Source organism: Neodiprion virginianus, chromosome 6, assembly GCF_021901495.1.
Source record: "Neodiprion virginianus isolate iyNeoVirg1 chromosome 6, iyNeoVirg1.1, whole genome shotgun sequence".
NCBI lineage: Eukaryota > Metazoa > Arthropoda > Insecta > Hymenoptera > Diprionidae > Neodiprion > Neodiprion virginianus.
The window spans coordinates 23,545,242-23,564,386 of NC_060882.1; the positions used below are offsets into that span (position 1 = coordinate 23,545,242).

General features: G+C 43.8%; 1 protein-coding gene across 1 annotated transcript; it reads left to right on the top strand.

Moving 5' to 3' along the window:
• The first annotated feature begins 15,753 nt into the window (after positions 1-15,753).
• LOC124308136 (homeobox protein Hox-D11) lies at positions 15,754-17,825 on the top strand. The gene is made up of 2 exons (XM_046770531.1): positions 15,754-15,907; positions 16,625-17,825. Exons 1-2 carry the CDS (start codon positions 15,890-15,892, stop codon positions 17,168-17,170), a joined length of 564 nt encoding a protein of 187 aa, XP_046626487.1. The 5' UTR covers positions 15,754-15,889; the 3' UTR covers positions 17,171-17,825.
• Positions 17,826-19,145: the final 1,320 nt, after the last annotated feature.

Consider the following 19,145-nt stretch of genomic DNA (forward strand, 5'->3'; position numbering starts at 1 on the left):
TTGCTAATGTAACATGTACCACGCAGCTGTTACAGTTTACAGCGCCTGAAATACCGTTACGCGTGTTACCGAAACGTTTCTCGGCTTGCCTATCCTTTCATATTCAAGGCGTCAAACGATGCGTTCCAAGAAATGTTATTGCAAAGATTGCATGCTTATCTCACTTCATCAGCATCTCGGGTCCAAAAGCCAAAAGGCAAAGCTATGTAACGTATTTTTTTCCTCCTGATTAAAACGCGTGAGGAATTATTGTTATCACTTGGTTCTTCGATTTAATTGTCTGCTTCTAATGGTGAATAATGTACAACAAAAAAAAAATTAAACACCTTAGCAATAAATTGTCCGAAACTAAAGAGAAATACTTTCGACTAACGGTGGGTGCCTGTAATTGCGACACAAGCTTATACCGGTAAAGTTTATTATAAATGAGAATGGTGTTGTCGGTGATAAAAGACCTGTCCTAGCTAGCTGTTTGCCATTGATCAATTGTTGCGCTAGGAGGCGGTAAACTGTGTCGTCATAACTGCGTCGGTGCGCGGTGTTCGGCATCGAAATGACGTGAAATACACGGTTTGGAAATTTGTAGTATTAGAATTACAAAACACGAGCGTGATTCGCCTACGCGATTTCCTTCCCGATTTCATTTTTCATTAAATTCTGCTTTGTAAAACGAGCGTCGGCAGTCACCGACTATCTATATCTGCGCTTAAGGCTCGATATCGGTATAAATGTACATAATATAATGTACATACATTTCCAGCTCATATATAATCGTGACGTGGAGATGTGCTTGGTCTATTCATCGGGTCAATTGATTTCCTCGTTTGCTATACGCTAGAAAGTAGCCGGGATGTCTAATGTCCGATGTCTCGATGGCTCTGATCCCGGTAGAAATCTGGTATAGTGTCTAGTAATAGTTTCAAATACTTCGAGAAGCTTATTTTATTCGTCGTTCATTCTAACAGGTTAATTATAGGTGCAACCCGTGTAATTTATAATCACCCAATTTAATCCTCCACCGCACTTTCCTCTATTTGTTTTTAATTAAATTTTTTATTTTTTTTACCACCTTTCGACAAATTTATATTCACACTTCTCCTCCGGTCAATTACCCTCTTCGCTTTCAACGTGAAATTATTTCGATACGTCAACGAGCTGGGTCAGTTCTACACGACGAGTGAAACTTGGCCGAAAATATGTAAAAGAATCAGCAGGCAGCATAGAAGCTTAAAATCATGCTTGATTTCGATGTTCGGTTTCCGAAACCGTAGAGAGTTCAACGTGAAAAGATTATACGACGAGACGCAAAAATGACTGGCTAAGTGAACATTATAGAATACTGGCACGTTTCACAAACCTGTACCATTCATAGACGATACTTTTACCAATATGAACGGTTCAACATTACTCCCAAGTATAATTACGCAGAATTTGGACGGCACTGGTTTAGCGAGAAACTTCTAAATTTATTGCAGCGGTTTCTTTTCGTTTTATTTTTATTTTTTTGACGAGGATGTCAATTATACGAAGTTCTTAATCAACAACCCACAATCGGTCCGTGCATCACAAAATCGTTGTTACTTGAACTGGGTTCAAATACAAACAAGGAGGCTCCCCATATCCCAACTTTTACCCAATTATACTGGAAAAGATTACCGTGAAATACTATAATCACGGTGCGTGGTAGGATATATAAAAAATAACGAAAAATTACCTTCAAACACGCTAGTCCCTCAAAAATACAAGCTATTAATTGGTTGCTGCAGTCGCCGAATCACCTCGGGGTATAGAATTATTATCCATTCTTGAGCGGATAGGAATCAAGAAAAATGACCTGCATCCGGAGAATGTAAGGCGTCGAACTTTCGGCCACTACCTACGTACAGAACAGATTTGTTAGAGAGAGGGGAGCACATTCGGCGTCCTGTATCACGGGCTCAAAATATTCGTTTCCTTGGTGTTCAGTCGCGCTACCGGCCATACGTGCAAGCCTTCTTCGTTACGTATATAGGGACAGGGGGGAGGGGGGAAGACTTTCGAGAAGTGAATATACCGCAAAAAAATACGCGATTCCTTAGTTGGTACCTTAATCCGTAGATCCGATACTTTCTCTGTCGGCGTCTATCTTCCCTGCGACGATGATCCCCGCCGACGCGGCCGCAGGAAACTTATTAATTCACACGATGTTAAGTAAAAGGCATAATTAAAGAATGCTAAAATCTTCGCGATGGTCGCTGCTGATGTATAACCGCCACTTCTTCTCTGCGTTTAATTCTTTTTATGTCTGAGACTAAATTTATGATAATTGAACTTGTACGATTCGATGTTACAGGGTTCTGGACGTTGAAAAAAAGACACCAAGACGTAGAATTACCGTTGATAGGTGAGAATATCTTTATTTTTTTCTCTCTCTCTCTCTATCAAGCTACGCACGTCAAGGCGCTGCGCAGGGTCCCGCTATTCGTAACATGGGTCGAGATATGCGTAAGAATGGCCTCGAAAATAAGAAGATACGTTTACCTTGGCACGTCGTTAAAGAGTTAGATGCACGCGAGGAGACGAAGGTGCGATAATCACGATATAGGCGTACGTTGTATATAAAGTGTAATTCGTGGTTACGTCGCAGGCAACGCGAGTGCTGCGGGATGTATAATAGAACAAATTGGTGTGGAAATCGGTTTTGAGCGTTTCTTTTAACACGGACGCCTTGTTCGGGCCTTAAAGTAATATCTTGCGAAATAGGAACGTTACGGATAAACATCCGCGAGTCAAATCGCCAATGGTGCAAGCTAACATCATCGCCGTGCGGCTACCGAGTCTCGTTTACGCGCAGGTGAAACTTTAGCGATCCTTGGCAAAGGTCGATCCAGCACGGGTTCGAAGAAAGTGTACCGATAAAGTGCACCGGGAAGTTGGTGAGCGTACGGTAATCGGTCTGAACAACTTACACAGCTGTACTCCGAGTAGCGAGTTTACGAGCGCAGAAAGCCAAATTAGCGCCAGTTTCTAGATGCGCGAGAGTATTTGAATGATTTCGCTCGATGAATAAAAACTGTTTATTCTTTCTTCGAATAAATTTTGCCTCTTTGAAAACACGGAGAAAGGATAAAACTGTGTTAATAATTTATCGCCGGTGAATCGGACTTGTGATTATACTTTCGGGATGCTTAAATACAAACTTTATATATAATACGATGAAAATTTTCAAGTCATTTCCACGCGCCTAATTGCCAATCAATATTTATTACGAAGAGTTTCTGAGGAACGCGACGCTCGAGCCTTGGCGATAATCAATTAAAATATAGATGTAAGGCTATATAATTATAATATAGATGTATAGATTGAAGATCCATCCTTACTATTCCGATAAAAAGAAATCGCGTTCAGGGATCCGCAGGTGAAATGTCATCGACACGTAACGAAGATATAACCAACTATCCTCCGCGGCACATTACGCGAGGTCTGAATCAAGGCCGTCGTTCGGATTTCATAAGATTTAATAAATTTTCATCTCCAGTTAGAATATCGACGATCTCAAAACTCGCGGTTATGCTATTCACGATGAAAGGTAAACAATCATTATGCAACCTGGTTAGGAAAACTGGTCGAATGACGGCTTGGCCTGTGTGTAATTTTTGTATGAGGCAAGAACAAGTTTTTCCAGAATAAAGCTGGATGTCCAGGTGTACTTAATAGCGGTATGCAGAATAGCCGTCGAGCCTGAAGATGCTTGCGGGGCTCGTTGCTCCTTGCAGTTTACTTACTGCACAACTAGCTGGACGATGAAACTATTCACTTGTTTACGTATACATGTACCTTTCACTAGCGGAAATGGACTAGCCGTGAGAGAGCCGGCTCAGGTCGTCAACTCGTTCTCGCACCGATTCTACCGGCCATGTAATAAATATGTATTAACTGATCGGTTACATTGCTGGGATTCACCGATTCCAACGCCCCTTTTCGAGACCAGAACAAATTAGCGACCGACGCAGCGTCCAGCAAATTGCGGCGAGCCGTTCGTTCCTGACTAAAGCAAATGTATTTTTCATTCCCTATCTTTAGAGTCCAAAAGGTATTTTGTCGACTAAATGTTTTTCGTTTCGGAAAAAAACATTTTCACGAAGTGTTTTTACCTCTGACGATTCAATTGTCTTGGGTCTAATGTGGTAAGGATACCGCCAATGGGAGATCATTAACAAACCCTCAGGCCTGACTAGATGCCAAATTATCGATGTGCGAATTGAACACTATATCGAACTTAACGACTGGAAAGTGTTGCCGGCAGGAGGCAATTGAATGTGGCATTGATGATCGTGAAGCTATCAAGTCGGAGGTTTCAATCGCTGTAAATATACATATAAGCTATTGCAATCGAAAGGCCGGACCGAAATGCCGTCGTCGAGGACCAAGACATGTGTGTTTTTTCCATTAAGTTCAGTCGCATCGAAGCTATACTCCGACAACCTGCATAACCAAGGAATTCCAAACGAATTGGTATTATGACATAACGTATACATGTATAGCATTTTAGTTGTTGAGCAACGACGTTATGCCACGCTAATATAATTCATCGAAATTTTATGAGCATTCATTTCCATCTGTAATATCAAACGTGTATCTTTACAATGCAGCGACGGCCAATTGAGCCAGTCATAGAATATATATTCTTCGGCTAGAATACCGAAACGGTTTCGTCCTGAAGATGAAACGTTTATTCGTTTTAATTTTATTTCAGTAGCGTGTTCGACGTACTTTTTCTCCTACCGGAAATCTTCTTCTGACATTTACAAGCAAGGAGATAATTATGCGTGGCAGAGCCCGTTCTCGTACCCCATAATTTACGCTTGCATTATAATCCGGAGCATAGTTTCAAGTTACTGACTGAAGTATGAAAGACAGACGTTCCCAGCAGCGTTGGCTTTTACTGCCTACAATTTTCGTGCCTGTTTATATGCTTAGTGCGTTTATACGTGTAAGGAATGCGCATCGAGGACGAACAAACAACATATGAAATAAAATATTTGAATAATTAATGGTGGATTTCAATTCCTAATAAGCAAAACGGAAAGTTGAATCGAAAACTGGGAATTCACCGCGCATTCGCCTCATCGATACGTACAGCGTTATGACTCTCACAATTAGTCGATCATCCGGTGAATTTACGAGCTCGTTAGAGCCGATGGGCTATCCTTTGATCTAGAGCAATTACAGCCGATAGCCGATACCCAATCCCGACGAACAGCTTCATCCGGCTTACCGAAGTGATCTTGGGCTAAAACTCCTCACGGATCAGTAATCCATCTATCTAAGAGTAAATAAACGGAGATCAAGGAACGTTCGGTTCAAATGCATTGACGGAGAAGTTTCGGACCGAGTTCTCCGCCGGAGAGGATGAAAATTCTGGACGAAGGTCACCATTCAGACACCAACCGGTCCATTTGTAAGAAATACGTTCCAGTAACAGTTCCATGCAAGGTCGTTTCAACCTCTGAGGCTGATGATGCTGGAGTACTTTCGTAATTCGAATACCGTGAGTTTGGTCAAACTGGTTAGACGTTGTTTTCAGAAACTTATTGAAAATCACGAACAGACGAGGATTTAATTTTTATACCGACAATAAGTTTTATCCTGACGATTATGTTCAAACCAAATTATATCTAAGCGATATCATTTTGTTACGCAATATATGAGGATTATCTTTTCTACTCTACGATTAGTAATTTATCGTGCAAACACATTTTCTAGGCGAAAGTCCACCGAGATCAAAAGTGCAATTCAACAAAGTGAGTAATTTCTATGCATCGCCTTGAAATTTTTAAGTTTCACTACATTGACTTGAAAGGAGAGAGTAAACGTGTCTCACGTCTGTTTTAAGTTTGTGCAACTTGCACTTGAATTGCAGTCTTTAAGTGACTACAGTTTTGTTGCGAAAAATTTTACTTCTCAGATGAATTATCTTGTTACATTCTGTAAGAAATTTATGTCGCAAATGTTAGACTTTTCAATTTCGAAGGAAACGAACATCGGTCGAATAATCAAGCTACCGACATAGGACTGGCGGTAATACTTAGTGGCTCGATACGATTACGTAAAAATTTGTTACGACAACGGGAGCAGATGCCGCATCTATCCATTTAATTTGTTGCACAATCTGAAGTGTTCATCGTTGATGACTTTAAAACCACTATGGCCCGCAGGCAAAGACATCGAGTCGCACCAACTAACGGATTACCGACTCGATCAGACGAGTGCTGGATCTCGGAATACACGCGAACGTGATCGCGACATTCTTTCATATCGAGGGGCGGATCTCAAGATGTCCTCGTCCTGAATCTTTTCACTGCAAATCGACGTAAAGATCACATCGAACGCTTGCGCGTGTGAAACCGGAAAACGACGTGAGGAACACTCATCATAAATTGAGGTAATAAATGGTCTCCAAAGAAAAACAGAAGTGGAAGATGAAAAAAAAAAATTCTCAGGCTTGTATTCAGCTTTTATTGCACATAGAGATGGAGAGATGTTTATTACAGAGGTAATGACTCGGTAATTTCACGAAGATTCGTGCGGCAGGTGTTTGGATAAATTGCCATTACTTTAAAAAATGGTCCCGGTCCAATTTAATTTACGAAACATTAAAACTTGATGAAATTTTGGATAAAAATTTCATTTTAATTCTGAAAATCAAGATTCGTAGAACAGTTCTTAAAAAAGGATCGTGAATTTTGTGTGCACTGCTTCTGAAAAAACGAAACTGTACGAGAAGCGTTGGAGAACAATTGTGTAATCCACACAAGTTTTATTATTTCAAGATATAAGGTCCAAGCCCGATTGGCACTTCGCATATTCCCATCGTTCCGTACCAGTGAGATCCATATGGTTACGGTTGAGGACTCGGGCGAAAAGAGCGGTCCAAAAGTTCGCGATAAACGCGAAGGTGCGCCGTAAGCTATTTTAATGCCTTTTTTCACTCGAGAGCAACAAATTGTTGGCGAATGTCGAATGGATAATCATTGAGACGAAATTACAGACTTTCTTTTCTCTCGATTCGAGTATTGCGCAACGCCGCTGTGTTAATGGCGGTTAATCACAAGGACATTTAGTATGCGACGTGCAAGTCCGCACATACCGACACAACCTTGGTCATGAGATCAGTGAATTAAAAACCTCATGGACCACAAAGACTTGGTGTAACGATGTGCTAATTTCGTCAGTGTTTCACTGGCACCATAAGCTGCTCTACCCTGATGGACAGCTGTTCCAGAAAGCGAGCGTCGAAAGGCACGAAACACCCGTTCGAGCGAATCCATAAACATTCCTGCTGCGTATTCGCGAAAACCCCTGTGTGGTAACACACTTCTAATTTGGGATAATACTGGAAGAATTTCATAGGGGTAAAGAGGACGTATGCTGAAGTAAACATCCGTAAACGGTTAGCCTACAAATTGTCGTGCGGTTTGTTTATCCTGAAACTCCTGCAGTGGCATCAGCTAATTCCCCAGATAACGTGCCTGTGGAAGATTCCGTACGCTACGTTGGCTTTAGGAGTTAGAGCCCAAACCGAAAGCATTTCTTACATAAAAACGATATTCAAGGTCATGTAAAGATGAAACTAAGCGTAAGCAAGAATTTTAAGTGAATGTTAAGAAACGTTATCATCTCTGTTTATTTGCAAATCTAATCTTCGTGGTCATTGCGTTTCTCATGGGTCAGTGACTCACTCGATTCGGTAACAGTTTGTTTGCTCATGTGCCTAACGTTAGCATTCCCGCCAGCCTAAAAGTGTAATTTTAACGAAAGGTCCAAGTTCTTAGGTTACACGCAATGCTGTAATCGTGCCGGCGCGGTATCTCGGATATTTGACCTTGAGCGAGAGCTTTTAATCTCTAGGTCGAGGCCTGCACGCAAGAAGTCCGGGTCGAGGACAAAATTTTATCAATATATTGTTACACCACGTGATCTACGCTGTGCGTAAAAGTGAGGCAATGCTGAAATCATCCTCATAATCTGCGTCCCCGACATGAGAATCGTTGGCGATCGCGTTACGTAACGAATGAAAAAAGACCAAACGTTTGTGGATACGAGACAATTGGCGGAATGGCAAAGTCGCGTCAGATGTTCACCTCGGCAAATTGAACCACTTTAAACGCTCAACGAACATACAGACGGTTTATACTCGCATCGATGTGTGCACGAATGCACGGATGCATTCGTACTCAAGCGCTGAAATGTAGAACGTACTTTCCATGTTAGGTGATCCAAACGAATCCAAACCGACCCCCCATTGCTCTTGGTAATTACTCATAGAAACGACGTTGTATACCCATGCATATGAAGTAACAGGCAAAGAAACACCTTGCGAGACATTCATACTTTCAGTTCGCGACATCCCGAGTGTGAATCTGATTCGAAACTATACTTAGATACGTAATTTTTACTAACTGGTAAAATTAACGCGAGACTTCGAGGTCGCATCGATGAAGAAGAAGAAGAAGAAGAAGAAGAAGAAGAAGAAGAAGAAAAGTTTCGAGAAGGCCTCGCGCCACTTGTATTTTTTTTTTTTCTTTTTTCCATCGCCTCTTCTCCTCGGTCCACTTCCATAACTCTGCACTGCAGCCGCCTTCTATGGCGCGATACTCTACCGTCGTGCAGCACCAAGCTGCGGAGATCTTCCAATTTCCAGAGACTTTCGCTCCTTGAGCCTCATCCGTACCAAGAGCGAGGATCGACGTCGTCGACTCGACATGGCCGAAGTCCTGCAGCATACTTCCGACTTTGTGCTCCCATCGACGGCGGGTGATCAGCGGCCGAGAATCAGTAATAATTGGCGAAGACTGAAGGGAGGGCAAGAGTGCAGCCGAGGATTACGAAGCGAGATTCGACCGCGCGGTCAAGCGAAAGTATGCCCCAGGCCTCTCCGGACTTCTCTGGATCCCTGATCTATCTCCGACGTATGCACGTGCATTCACGCGTGCTCGTCGTTGTGTGCCGACTTCGAGTCCATCTGTGCACGCACGCACGGATCTCTGCCGGAATTTACAGCGACGGTCAGTTTTTTATTCGCACTGGGAAGACCCCGTCTCCTACAACTATGAGCCGATCTTCGTATAATTTGCTGAAATTTTCGGCGATTTCAACTCGCACGTCGTCCCTTCTTCGTTGTAGGTACGGGAAAGACGTTGTCGATTGTATTGCGGGAGTTTAGCATGCGCAGCTACAAGCTCGGCCGTAATACTCGTGCAATTGCTTCAGCGGCTTGAATGCATCAGTGTAGCTCACCGCATGCACGGCATAGGGGGACATGGACGTAAATCATTCCCTACAATTGCGGTTATTGTTGAGGCAGTCGACGCTAATTTAATACCTGCTATTCTTAAACTCGTCAGCCGTGTTCCTACCATGTAATATCTTTCGTCGTTTGACGTCGTGCGACGACTGACAAACATTTCTTTCCTCGCTACTTTGTTTATTTTCAGCTCTTCGAGTCTTAAGTTGTTACATGTCCTTGCCTTTCTTCCACGATCGTCTTTCGCGTCGATGGTTCTGATATTTTACTTTTTCAGTTTTATTTTCATGTGAATATCGATTTTAGAAAGTACCGAATCTCGGAGTTTTGCTGGATGATTGTTGCAAGCTTTTCTACAATCTTTGTTGTACCGTTTTTCCGTTGCAAATATGTAATTCGAATAACGCAACATTATCGGCTACAATATCTTTTTTGGGGGAACTAATTTACAAACAACGAATTTTCAACCCTCTGGTCTACACTTGCAAAGGGAATCTTTTACGTTTGGATATTCTTATTCAAGACATTCTGAAGATTCCATTTCGCTATTAAAATTATGAAAACAAACTGAATCGCCGTTACAAGAAATAGAACTTTAGTGTCACAAATGACCAATGATATACGCAATAGTGGCGACGGAAAGTGATGTAAGCCAGAGCTTTAACACTATCGTACTATCGGAATAACAATTTGCACAACTAAACTTTGTTGTTAACAAGAGTCGTGCTGCTGGGACAATTGTTCGACGAGATCCAGAATTATTAAATACGATTCTTAAACCAGTAGGACGTTTCCGGAACCGTGAACACCCGACGCTGTACGTGCATGTGAAAGTTTTATGTCTTGACTCATCTGGTCAGTCGGTCAATCGAGAGTACTCGGTGACCTGCGCTACCGAGTCCGTTTATTCTGCAGCAGCATGGTTGGTGAAAATGTAACAATCACAAGGATCTCGCGACGACAAATCTTACACTCATCTCGTGAAAATGCCTGAAAACACCTGTCGATAGTTCACGAGAATCGGTTAATAGACGGACCACAGTGGAGACAAAATTGGACAAAACTCCTCGAGTTCGTGGCGAACGATGCGACCACTGTATTCAAGCCTTACGATGATCACAACGTTGACCGAAAGCCTTCTCGAGCATCACCGTTGCCTCCAGTGCTGTGAAGACCGTATGGTCGTCATTACCATCATCGCGCAACGAAGGCAACCAGAACTATCCATTTACCACACCATGCAATTGTCCGTCCGAAGGATAGATGACCGGTTTCTTTTAGGTATATGGTGATTACTGCAGGTATAAGGTAAACACGCGGAAGCGACGCATCGAGGATGGTACAATGACGGTTCGAGTATTTCTCTTCCTGATGGCAACACTTCTTCGCCGTTACGGGCCGAGCATGCAGCCCACGTTTCTTGTTCAGGAAAGATGCGCGGTACCTAAGGTGTAGGGGCACGCTGGACTAGACTAGATGATTGGATACAGTGCTGCCTCATCTCACGTAACTCACTTTCGATCAGGAAGTAAAAAGTGAGAGAACAGTATGCGTTATAGTTTCGCAAAGTTGATGCCCCGTTAAGCGTAATCGAAATTGTCTCAGGTGGAACAAGACCTCGAGTGCATGTTCGATTTAAACTCGATATACTGCAAGCTTCTTTCCTAACGCATATATATATTTATATATATATATATTTATATATATGTACGGGTAACTGTACCGTTGCACTTCTTCGCTGTTAGTGCGTTCTAAAAGTGCGTTCTTTATTAGAGTGGCCAGTACCGGCGTTACGTAAGTATACTTCTTCGCAAACAACTCTCGTCTACTCGCCATGCCTAGGCGGAGGGTACTGCATTATAACTGCATTCGTTTACATCTCTGAGATCTCGGACGACTGCGTGCATCTTTTACGAGTCCGGCAGAGAGAGAGGGAGAGAGTCATCTTTTTTCCTTTTATCCTGCTATAGGCGAATAAAAAGAAGATTGCTTGTGATCTCTCGAGCCTAATTATACATCGGAGCCAATCTCTTTAATGATCGACTCTTCTGATGTTATCCATACTTATCATCGAAAACTGGGTTTCGAACGATCGTCGGATCAAGCCCATTGAGAGTCGTGGTCAAGTGCCGCGTTAATGCATTATATCAATATGCAACGTATAACTTTCTCACCAAAAATTTATACTTCGCCAACGCTTCGACACGGTACGCGGTATGGTTCTGCTTCATCTCCATGGAACAGGTGCCTACACTTGCAGGCTGATTCGCCATGGACACTCTGTTATACCGTTTCCGTTGAAAGGTGAGAAGAGGCAGACCATGCGACCCAATTTCTCACCAGTTACGACTTCAGGCCGCAGACGATTGGAGATCATGTGGCCGTCTCGGACCTCCGCTAGTTACCTGCGGAGTGATCAGACTGACCACCACCGGTTAGCGACAGCGACGAGGAGGACCTTCATGAATTTCGCTTTTTCTTGACCCACATAAGCTGACGTTATTCGTTAATCGAGCTGTGATGAGGTTGTCCCGATTTAACGATCCGGGAAAACGAACGATTTGTGACATCAACGATCGGCTGCGTTACGGCAATATAGTATGGCTGCGTCGATGCAGTTTAGAAAATTAAGAATCAATGATGTCAGGATCAAGGACTATACGGTAATCGCGCACGAATAAAACACAATAGGAAGAGAAACGGACGATGCAGCAGCTCGTGTCGTAGTTCTGGAATCGTTTCGTTGGAGGAATCAAGCAATATACTCGGTGAAAGTTACGCGTTCAGGTGATGCTACAATAGGATACAACCAGCGATTGTAAATACACTGCAACGTTTTCACACAACGTGTATAACCTTCATGAAGTAAGAAACAAGAAAATAATGATAAAAATTGACGCGATCCCCGTAGGTCTGCGATCATCTCTTCAAAATAAATATGAAGGAGCAAAAAGTCAAGAGCTTCGTCTTGGCCCACTTTGCAGAACCACTTGCTACCATGTTCGGCCCCGAGGTTGAACTTAGATCATCGCGATATGAAATAAAGAAAATAAAACGGAGTAGGTAAGCACAAAAAGTCACATTAAATGTCACGTCGTTTAACGTTGTTCTAATACGACGGTGGACGATGGTTAACGAAAACTGGGTTCGTTATCGCATGCTTGAGTTTGGGCATAAAGAAATCGCTCTAGAATTTCATTTTTATAGACAATTAAGAATTCGTGACAATTCGTTCATGATGATAGTTAGCAATTAATTCTACGTGTTGCGTGCGGTGTTATAATCTGATTATACGCGTCGTGGATTGCATGTAACTCAGTCGCAAGTTGCGCCTCGGCTTCTCAGCGTGCAAATAGATCCGGGCTTCGTCATTAGCAGTAAAACGACGGTGCAATAAAGTGTTTTTTACTCTTTTTTTTCTTACCTTTTTTTTTTTCTTATTTCTTTGAGTAAACACCGCGTTTAAGATATACGCTCACAAAAAGTTTCTCTCATCAACGAAATTTTATATCGTTATAACGCAAACTTTGGTGAAATATTTATAAGGTAAGCTTTGAACTTATCAACGTGCGGATTCGTTCTTGCGTTGAAAAGAGAAATTATAAGGAATTTGAGAAATTAAAATCAAATGACTCTTTAATTACCGTACGGTTTGGCAAAAAAATAAAATAAATAAATAAATAAAAAATTGTTATTTCTTATCGGCACGTGGGAGGTATGTCTGTACTCATAGTAAAATCATAATCTTATTACGAAACTAATTTTGCCACTGATTTTTGAACGCGTTGTCATGCGTGCGTGTATCTGTTTGCATATACAGACATCTACGTATCCATGAATATGAATAAGTTCGGACTCTTGAATACTGAAATATGCTACACGCGCAGCTTCAATCGTATTAGTGGCAAGTCTTTAGTGTGTCTGTGAAAAGTGACTTCGTTGTGTACCGAGTATCGTTGGTTATATTTGCAAACGGTTATGCTACTGCCTTGACTGAGTAAATATTTTGCCTCCCGAACACAGTTGAGTCACAAATGTTGTTTTGTCAACGTTCCGTTTCATAGAGTAATAAATATATAAAGTGTGACGGAGATTGAATCGAACTGTCGAAAATTAGTGAATAATTCAAATCAGATGCTATAACTTGAAGTCAGAAATCGGGGGTCAGATTAATTTTGGTGATTATTTAGTCACGCTTTCGTGAATTCATTCATTTTTATTTACCCGATGGTTGTTCCTACCTCAATCGCTACACCTATCCTGTGTATTTTAATTAGAATGATAATTTGATACCAAGAAAGCGAACGAGTTCCCGCTTGTATCAACTACAACACTGCCAGACACGAATGGCACAATGGGGAAACGAGTTCTGTTCTACCCTGCTACTTCCGGTGACGATATCGCGATGCACGGTTGGTTCAACGTGTATCCCTGGTAAAAGGAGCCTAAAACAATTTGGAATCGAAGGCGCGGAATCTCGGTGGTAATTAGGCCAATTAAACCTTTCCATTCCTACACAAAATGCTTTTCAAGTTTTCCCACGGATGCCCGTAATTCCAGTGTTCGTTTCCCTGCTGCTCGCCAAATTTCCGAACTGAAACGATAAGCAGTCTCACCCAAGTTTTTCTCTGCGGAAAATTTCTGTAACCGAGAAATCCTTGAATCGAATTCTTCCAAAAATTATAGATGGAAATAAGTTGAATCAGGATGCGTCACGCAGTCGCCTGAGCTTGTGACTTATTAACGGATTTCTATCTCTGGTTTTTATCGTTCTTTTTTTTCGTTTCCGATTCTTTTTGTTTATGCATTCCTCGCGAAAAGTAGATTTCGCCCGGCCGTGAAGAGACGTGGCCATAGAGCATCCACCAGTTGTGCGAAACGAGGTCAAATTCCAGTGAATAACTATGAGTTTGATTTCCCTAAGCGCACTACATAGCTCACGACGACTCCCGTCTCACCTTTGACATTAACCTCGTCCTTTCTACCAAAATCAAACCGTCGACCCCTCGTTGCGGATCACTGGCGCCGTCCGTTTCTCCGCTTGAAAATGAGTCGGGGGCAATTGGTCCCAGGAATGCACCTTGCTCAATATCCGATTCTTCAGGTCTACGAGCAGCAATTAATCAGACCGGTCATAATGGAATTCTATCCTGCGACTCGCATTCTACGTACCCACCATGTACCGTTCTTTCCTATGATGAAACTCGGTGTTTGATAATGAAATACTCGTTTCGTAAACACGTGTGTAATCGAGGATCAAAGAAAATTCCACAGGAGATTAGGGAGCGGGTTAAGGAAATCCTGAAATTGATGTCAGGTTTATCATTCAGTGCATCTTGTACCGCAGTCTCCAAATTAAGCCTGCGAGCGAAATTCACCTCGCGCGTTCTATTTGCATGAAATTAACAAGTTAGAGTGAAGAAAATTGAAGTTAAAGAGGTTAATTGAATCCGGAATCTTCAAGAGTTGCAAGAACAGAATTAACTGTGACTAATAAAGCCAGTATCACGTCGCTATCCTAACGGGGATATGAACTAACAATTCTCTTTATTCCGGATGATTATTTTTCATTCGCCTTGCGTGTTATAGAATCTAATAAAATTTTGAGAGACGGCAAACGCACAACGGCATCACGGACCTAACAAATATTGCCCAACGTATTTTTTTATAGATTCATGCCACGGCAGCAACAATTCAACGTCACAGTCTTCTTACTATTCCGCAGATATTAAACTCTCGTCTGCAATTCGAGACGCGAGCAGAGCGTGTCACGTGGCGTGAGTCGAAATCGGCTTGTTTCGTCACTCGTTTAAATTAATTCAAGTGTAACGCGTAACCTTTGATCCTTCCAGTGGCACAGATTCGCAGGTCTTTCCTAAGCGGTGTCCTGCCGACACTGCTACTGGATCTAGACTGGTAAAAACGGAATTGAAAAACTGTAAAAATTTACTAAAAAATACGATCCGATCCGTCGAACGTAACTGCGTCACGATCCTGACCGGATATCCAGATCAGAGCCTCGAGGCTCCAGACGGATAATCATCTTGATCCCAATTGACGGGAAAACGCGATCAGCTCGTCGATGACGCAACATGCGTCGATAGCGCGAACCCTGGGACGAATAGAAAAACGCAGCTACAAGTAGGTAGAGCCGTCGGCGAGCACCTGCAGGAGAAGCTGTTCCCCGTGGAGGTCTAGGACGCAGCCTCGGCCCGGTCGCAGGACCCGATTCGGGTCGATTAGGCGACGATCCGAAGCGACGCCGAGTGATTTGCGCAACGGTATGGAAAGAAGAGAGAAGATAATTAGGGAAAAAATTTGTTTGTCAGAGAGGAAGTCCGCGGCTATGCCGCGACGGTATAAACCGCGGGATCGGCGGACAGCCGGTGGGCCCCGGGGCCCCGCGAGGCCGAAGGGAAGTCAGGCGAGCGCGGAGGAGGGACGATCACCTCCTTGTAGAAATACTCTCACTCTAGAGAGGGCAGCGTAGCTTCTTCGGGGGGAAGGGGCCCCCCACGTATCCAGCGGCTCGTCAAGGGGGTATAAAGGTTGCGTAGGCTCATCCACAGAGTCACAGAAAGAGGCGGCATCGCAGAAGCCGACATGAATCCATTGATCGCGGTAAGGAAAGAGAAAAAACCTACGAAACACCAGCCTGGGCCTACCGTCGGGATATAATATACATACGTATAATACGGCTACGTACTCTGCACACTTCGAGTTGTCTCGGTCTGCGAAAAGTGAAAGAAAATAATAAATAAATCACGAATAATAAATAATCAAAACCGAAATAAGCGAAAGTCTCTGTATATGAAGTGCGAAAAACGGGAGTCGGACGAAATTTTCAATTCAGTTCTTAACTTGACACGATCAGTGCGCGCTCTCTCGGTTACACGTATCGACAACGTGACGGGTTGTATTCTTGGAGTGTCTGACAAGGATACGATATAAAATTAAAAAGACAAAAAACGAAGAAACAACTCATTCCCTTACGAAGCCGAGAAAAACAGTGACTGTAACTACAACTGATAGCACCTTGGATGCCGCGAAAATCGGTTGCAGTAGTTATGGGATATCGGAATAACTATATATCCATCGTCCTTGTCAGACCCTCGGGCGATCTGAATTCGGGGCGTAGATTGTGTAGAAATTTTAGTCGCATTGTCATCCTCAAATTGAAAAGAAGACAGAGACCGTTCTCCGAGAGACCAAGGACTCGCGTCCGTACGTCTCTCGGAGAAACGTGGAATCTGGTCATCCCGTAACTTCTACCCCGCGTTCCCCCCGCTTCTACAAAGCCGAAAATACCCGTCTCATCATTTTCTTCCTCTGTTACAGTGCATGGTTGTGGCCCTAGCCGGGCTCGCTCTGGCTGAGCCCCCGGTATCCTCGGGATACAGCTACAGCGGCCCCAGCCTGATCGGAGGCGGCGGTAGCTACTCCCACGGAGGCGGTGGCGGCGGTGGCTACTCACACGGAGGCGGCGGCGGTGGCGGCGGCGGATACACTCAAGTCGGTACCGGATACCAGACCAGCGAAGGCGCTTCCGTCGACGGAGCCCTGCTCGAGCAGATCCGGCAGATCCTCCTGAAGGAGGAACTCCAGTCCCAGCAGAGCGGCGGATTCGGAGGCAGCGGTTACGCGCCCAGCTCGAGCTACGGCGCCCCGTCTCCGCAATACGGCGTCCCCAGCCCGCAATACGGAGTCCCGAGCTACCAGACCCGCGTCGTCGGCGTTGATCTCGAGGGAATCCGACAGGCCATCCAGGTCGCCCAGTTCAACCAGATCACCCACGGACCCAGCTTCAGCGGCTACCCAAGCGGACCCAGCTCGAGCTACGGGGCCCCGAGCAGGCCGAGCGGCAGCTACGGCGTCCCCTTCTAGGCGATATTTATGAAAAACTAGAATAGAGAAGAAGACCGGAGGCAACCGTCGACGAATTCCGCGCACCGAGTCCGGGGAGAACGATTACGAAACGGCGTTTTACCGACAAAACGAAGCGTACGAGTATTACCGAAACTGTGCACTTTATGTCCTGCCTTGACGAAGACTGAACAGTCGTAGCTTCATCAGGGCAGGATTTGGAGGCTGGGGGAGGATCGTCAGCCCTGGAATAATATCAGACGCCAGCATTCGCGGATTGACCGAAGCTAGCCGACGAAGAACCGCGCTAGCTAGATACGTATATCGGTACCGAGACCTGATCGACGCAGACGAACTTGTTGCCTTATAATTACAATCGCACAACGGCCGAACATCAGCCTATCTTCTTGACGAGGACACCGAAAATCCAAGAAGAGAGATCGGAATAAAAATTTGATCTCGATTTCGCGCTTTCTATCAAATTGCGCGCTGTAAATACAGCACGAGAGTTTTAGCTATAAACGGGGAGAAGTTTGGGTCGAGATTCTTTTGGGCATTCCGAGAAACTGGAACTTACTTTTAGTGCCAGAAGATACAAATGTGGAGAAAAAAAAAAACATCAAACCGACACACGGAAATATTTGAGTCTCGTACCTGAACGTGCACACCTGATACACAGAAATACACGACGGTTAAACATATACATGCAAAATACACACGAACACTCCTGAGACAAAAAGGAGAACACAAACACTGTACGTATGAGAAATACACGCGAGTACGATATTTTTTTACATTATTTGTAACGTCTTTATTATATTACGCATTTTTTATACCTGTATAAAGGCTTTTTTTGTAGAAAAAAATAAAAATAATACGTCGCCACCGTTAAACAAACGCTGTCTCTTTCCCATTCGGCCCCGTTTCCCACCCCGAAACAACCAGTTCGCCAATCGCGATAAGGCTTCTTTCCTCTTTGTTTTTCTCTTTCTATTTATCTTCATCTTATTTTTATTACGCTCAGATTTTTCGAAAGGACTGCCTTTCTCCTTTCACTTGCGACTGTACGATCGAGTGAGATCCCGTTGCCCCAAGCCATGCGATATTCACCAATATTGTAAATTGTTCAGACGCTGCTGATCGTAAAGTTGAAATACATTGCGCACAGATGTAATACCGTGTATTTATCGAATATACGGCTACGTGGCCGAATCGATATCTTCTCCGGAATGCCCGGACGACGATATCCCACCGATGGAAACTTTCATATCTATTCGCGAGCCGGCATCGCCGATGCGGAGTATCGAGGTATGGGACTTACGTTTAACTCCCACGGATGTGGAACGGAGAAAGAGCTTTCCAACGGTACATTAGCCGTTGTCTCCTTCTTCCCCCCACCGAGTAAAAATCTTCCCGTCATTAAAAGTTCGAAAGTCGACCGAAATCGTGAAATCGCAACATCTCAAATATCATCGCGATACATGCGTATCATCGATTGCCGCGGGACTATTTTTCAACCGTCTCACGTCCCACGGCGGTAATTAAAATTGCAGAACCATGCATGCATACGTCGGCCGACATAATTATTGCGACACCGCGTACGAGTTACAACGATAATTAAAAAGTGACGATACTGCGCCCCGAACCTAAACACGATACCGGAAATCAAGATCCGGCTCTTTCTCTTCTTCCTATCAATTACAATCTCTCTTCCTGGTATATCTCGCTGCACCTTTTCCATGGGAATTGGGTGCGCAAGGACAATGCGTGTACACGTATATACGCTTACGCAAGCGTAATGCAAGTACCAACAGGTATATGTGCCTACCGGTGTGAGACATGCGATGCGAAAGTTGGGATATAATTGAAGTGGAGGTTTATTCGGAAGTCGAGAGGTAAGCGAGTTCGGACCAGATCGCGAGTGAGGAAGAGGACCCGCACAGTTTTTAGGTGAGAAAGTGCGAGGCACCTCCGCCGAGATGATATACGAGGCGAT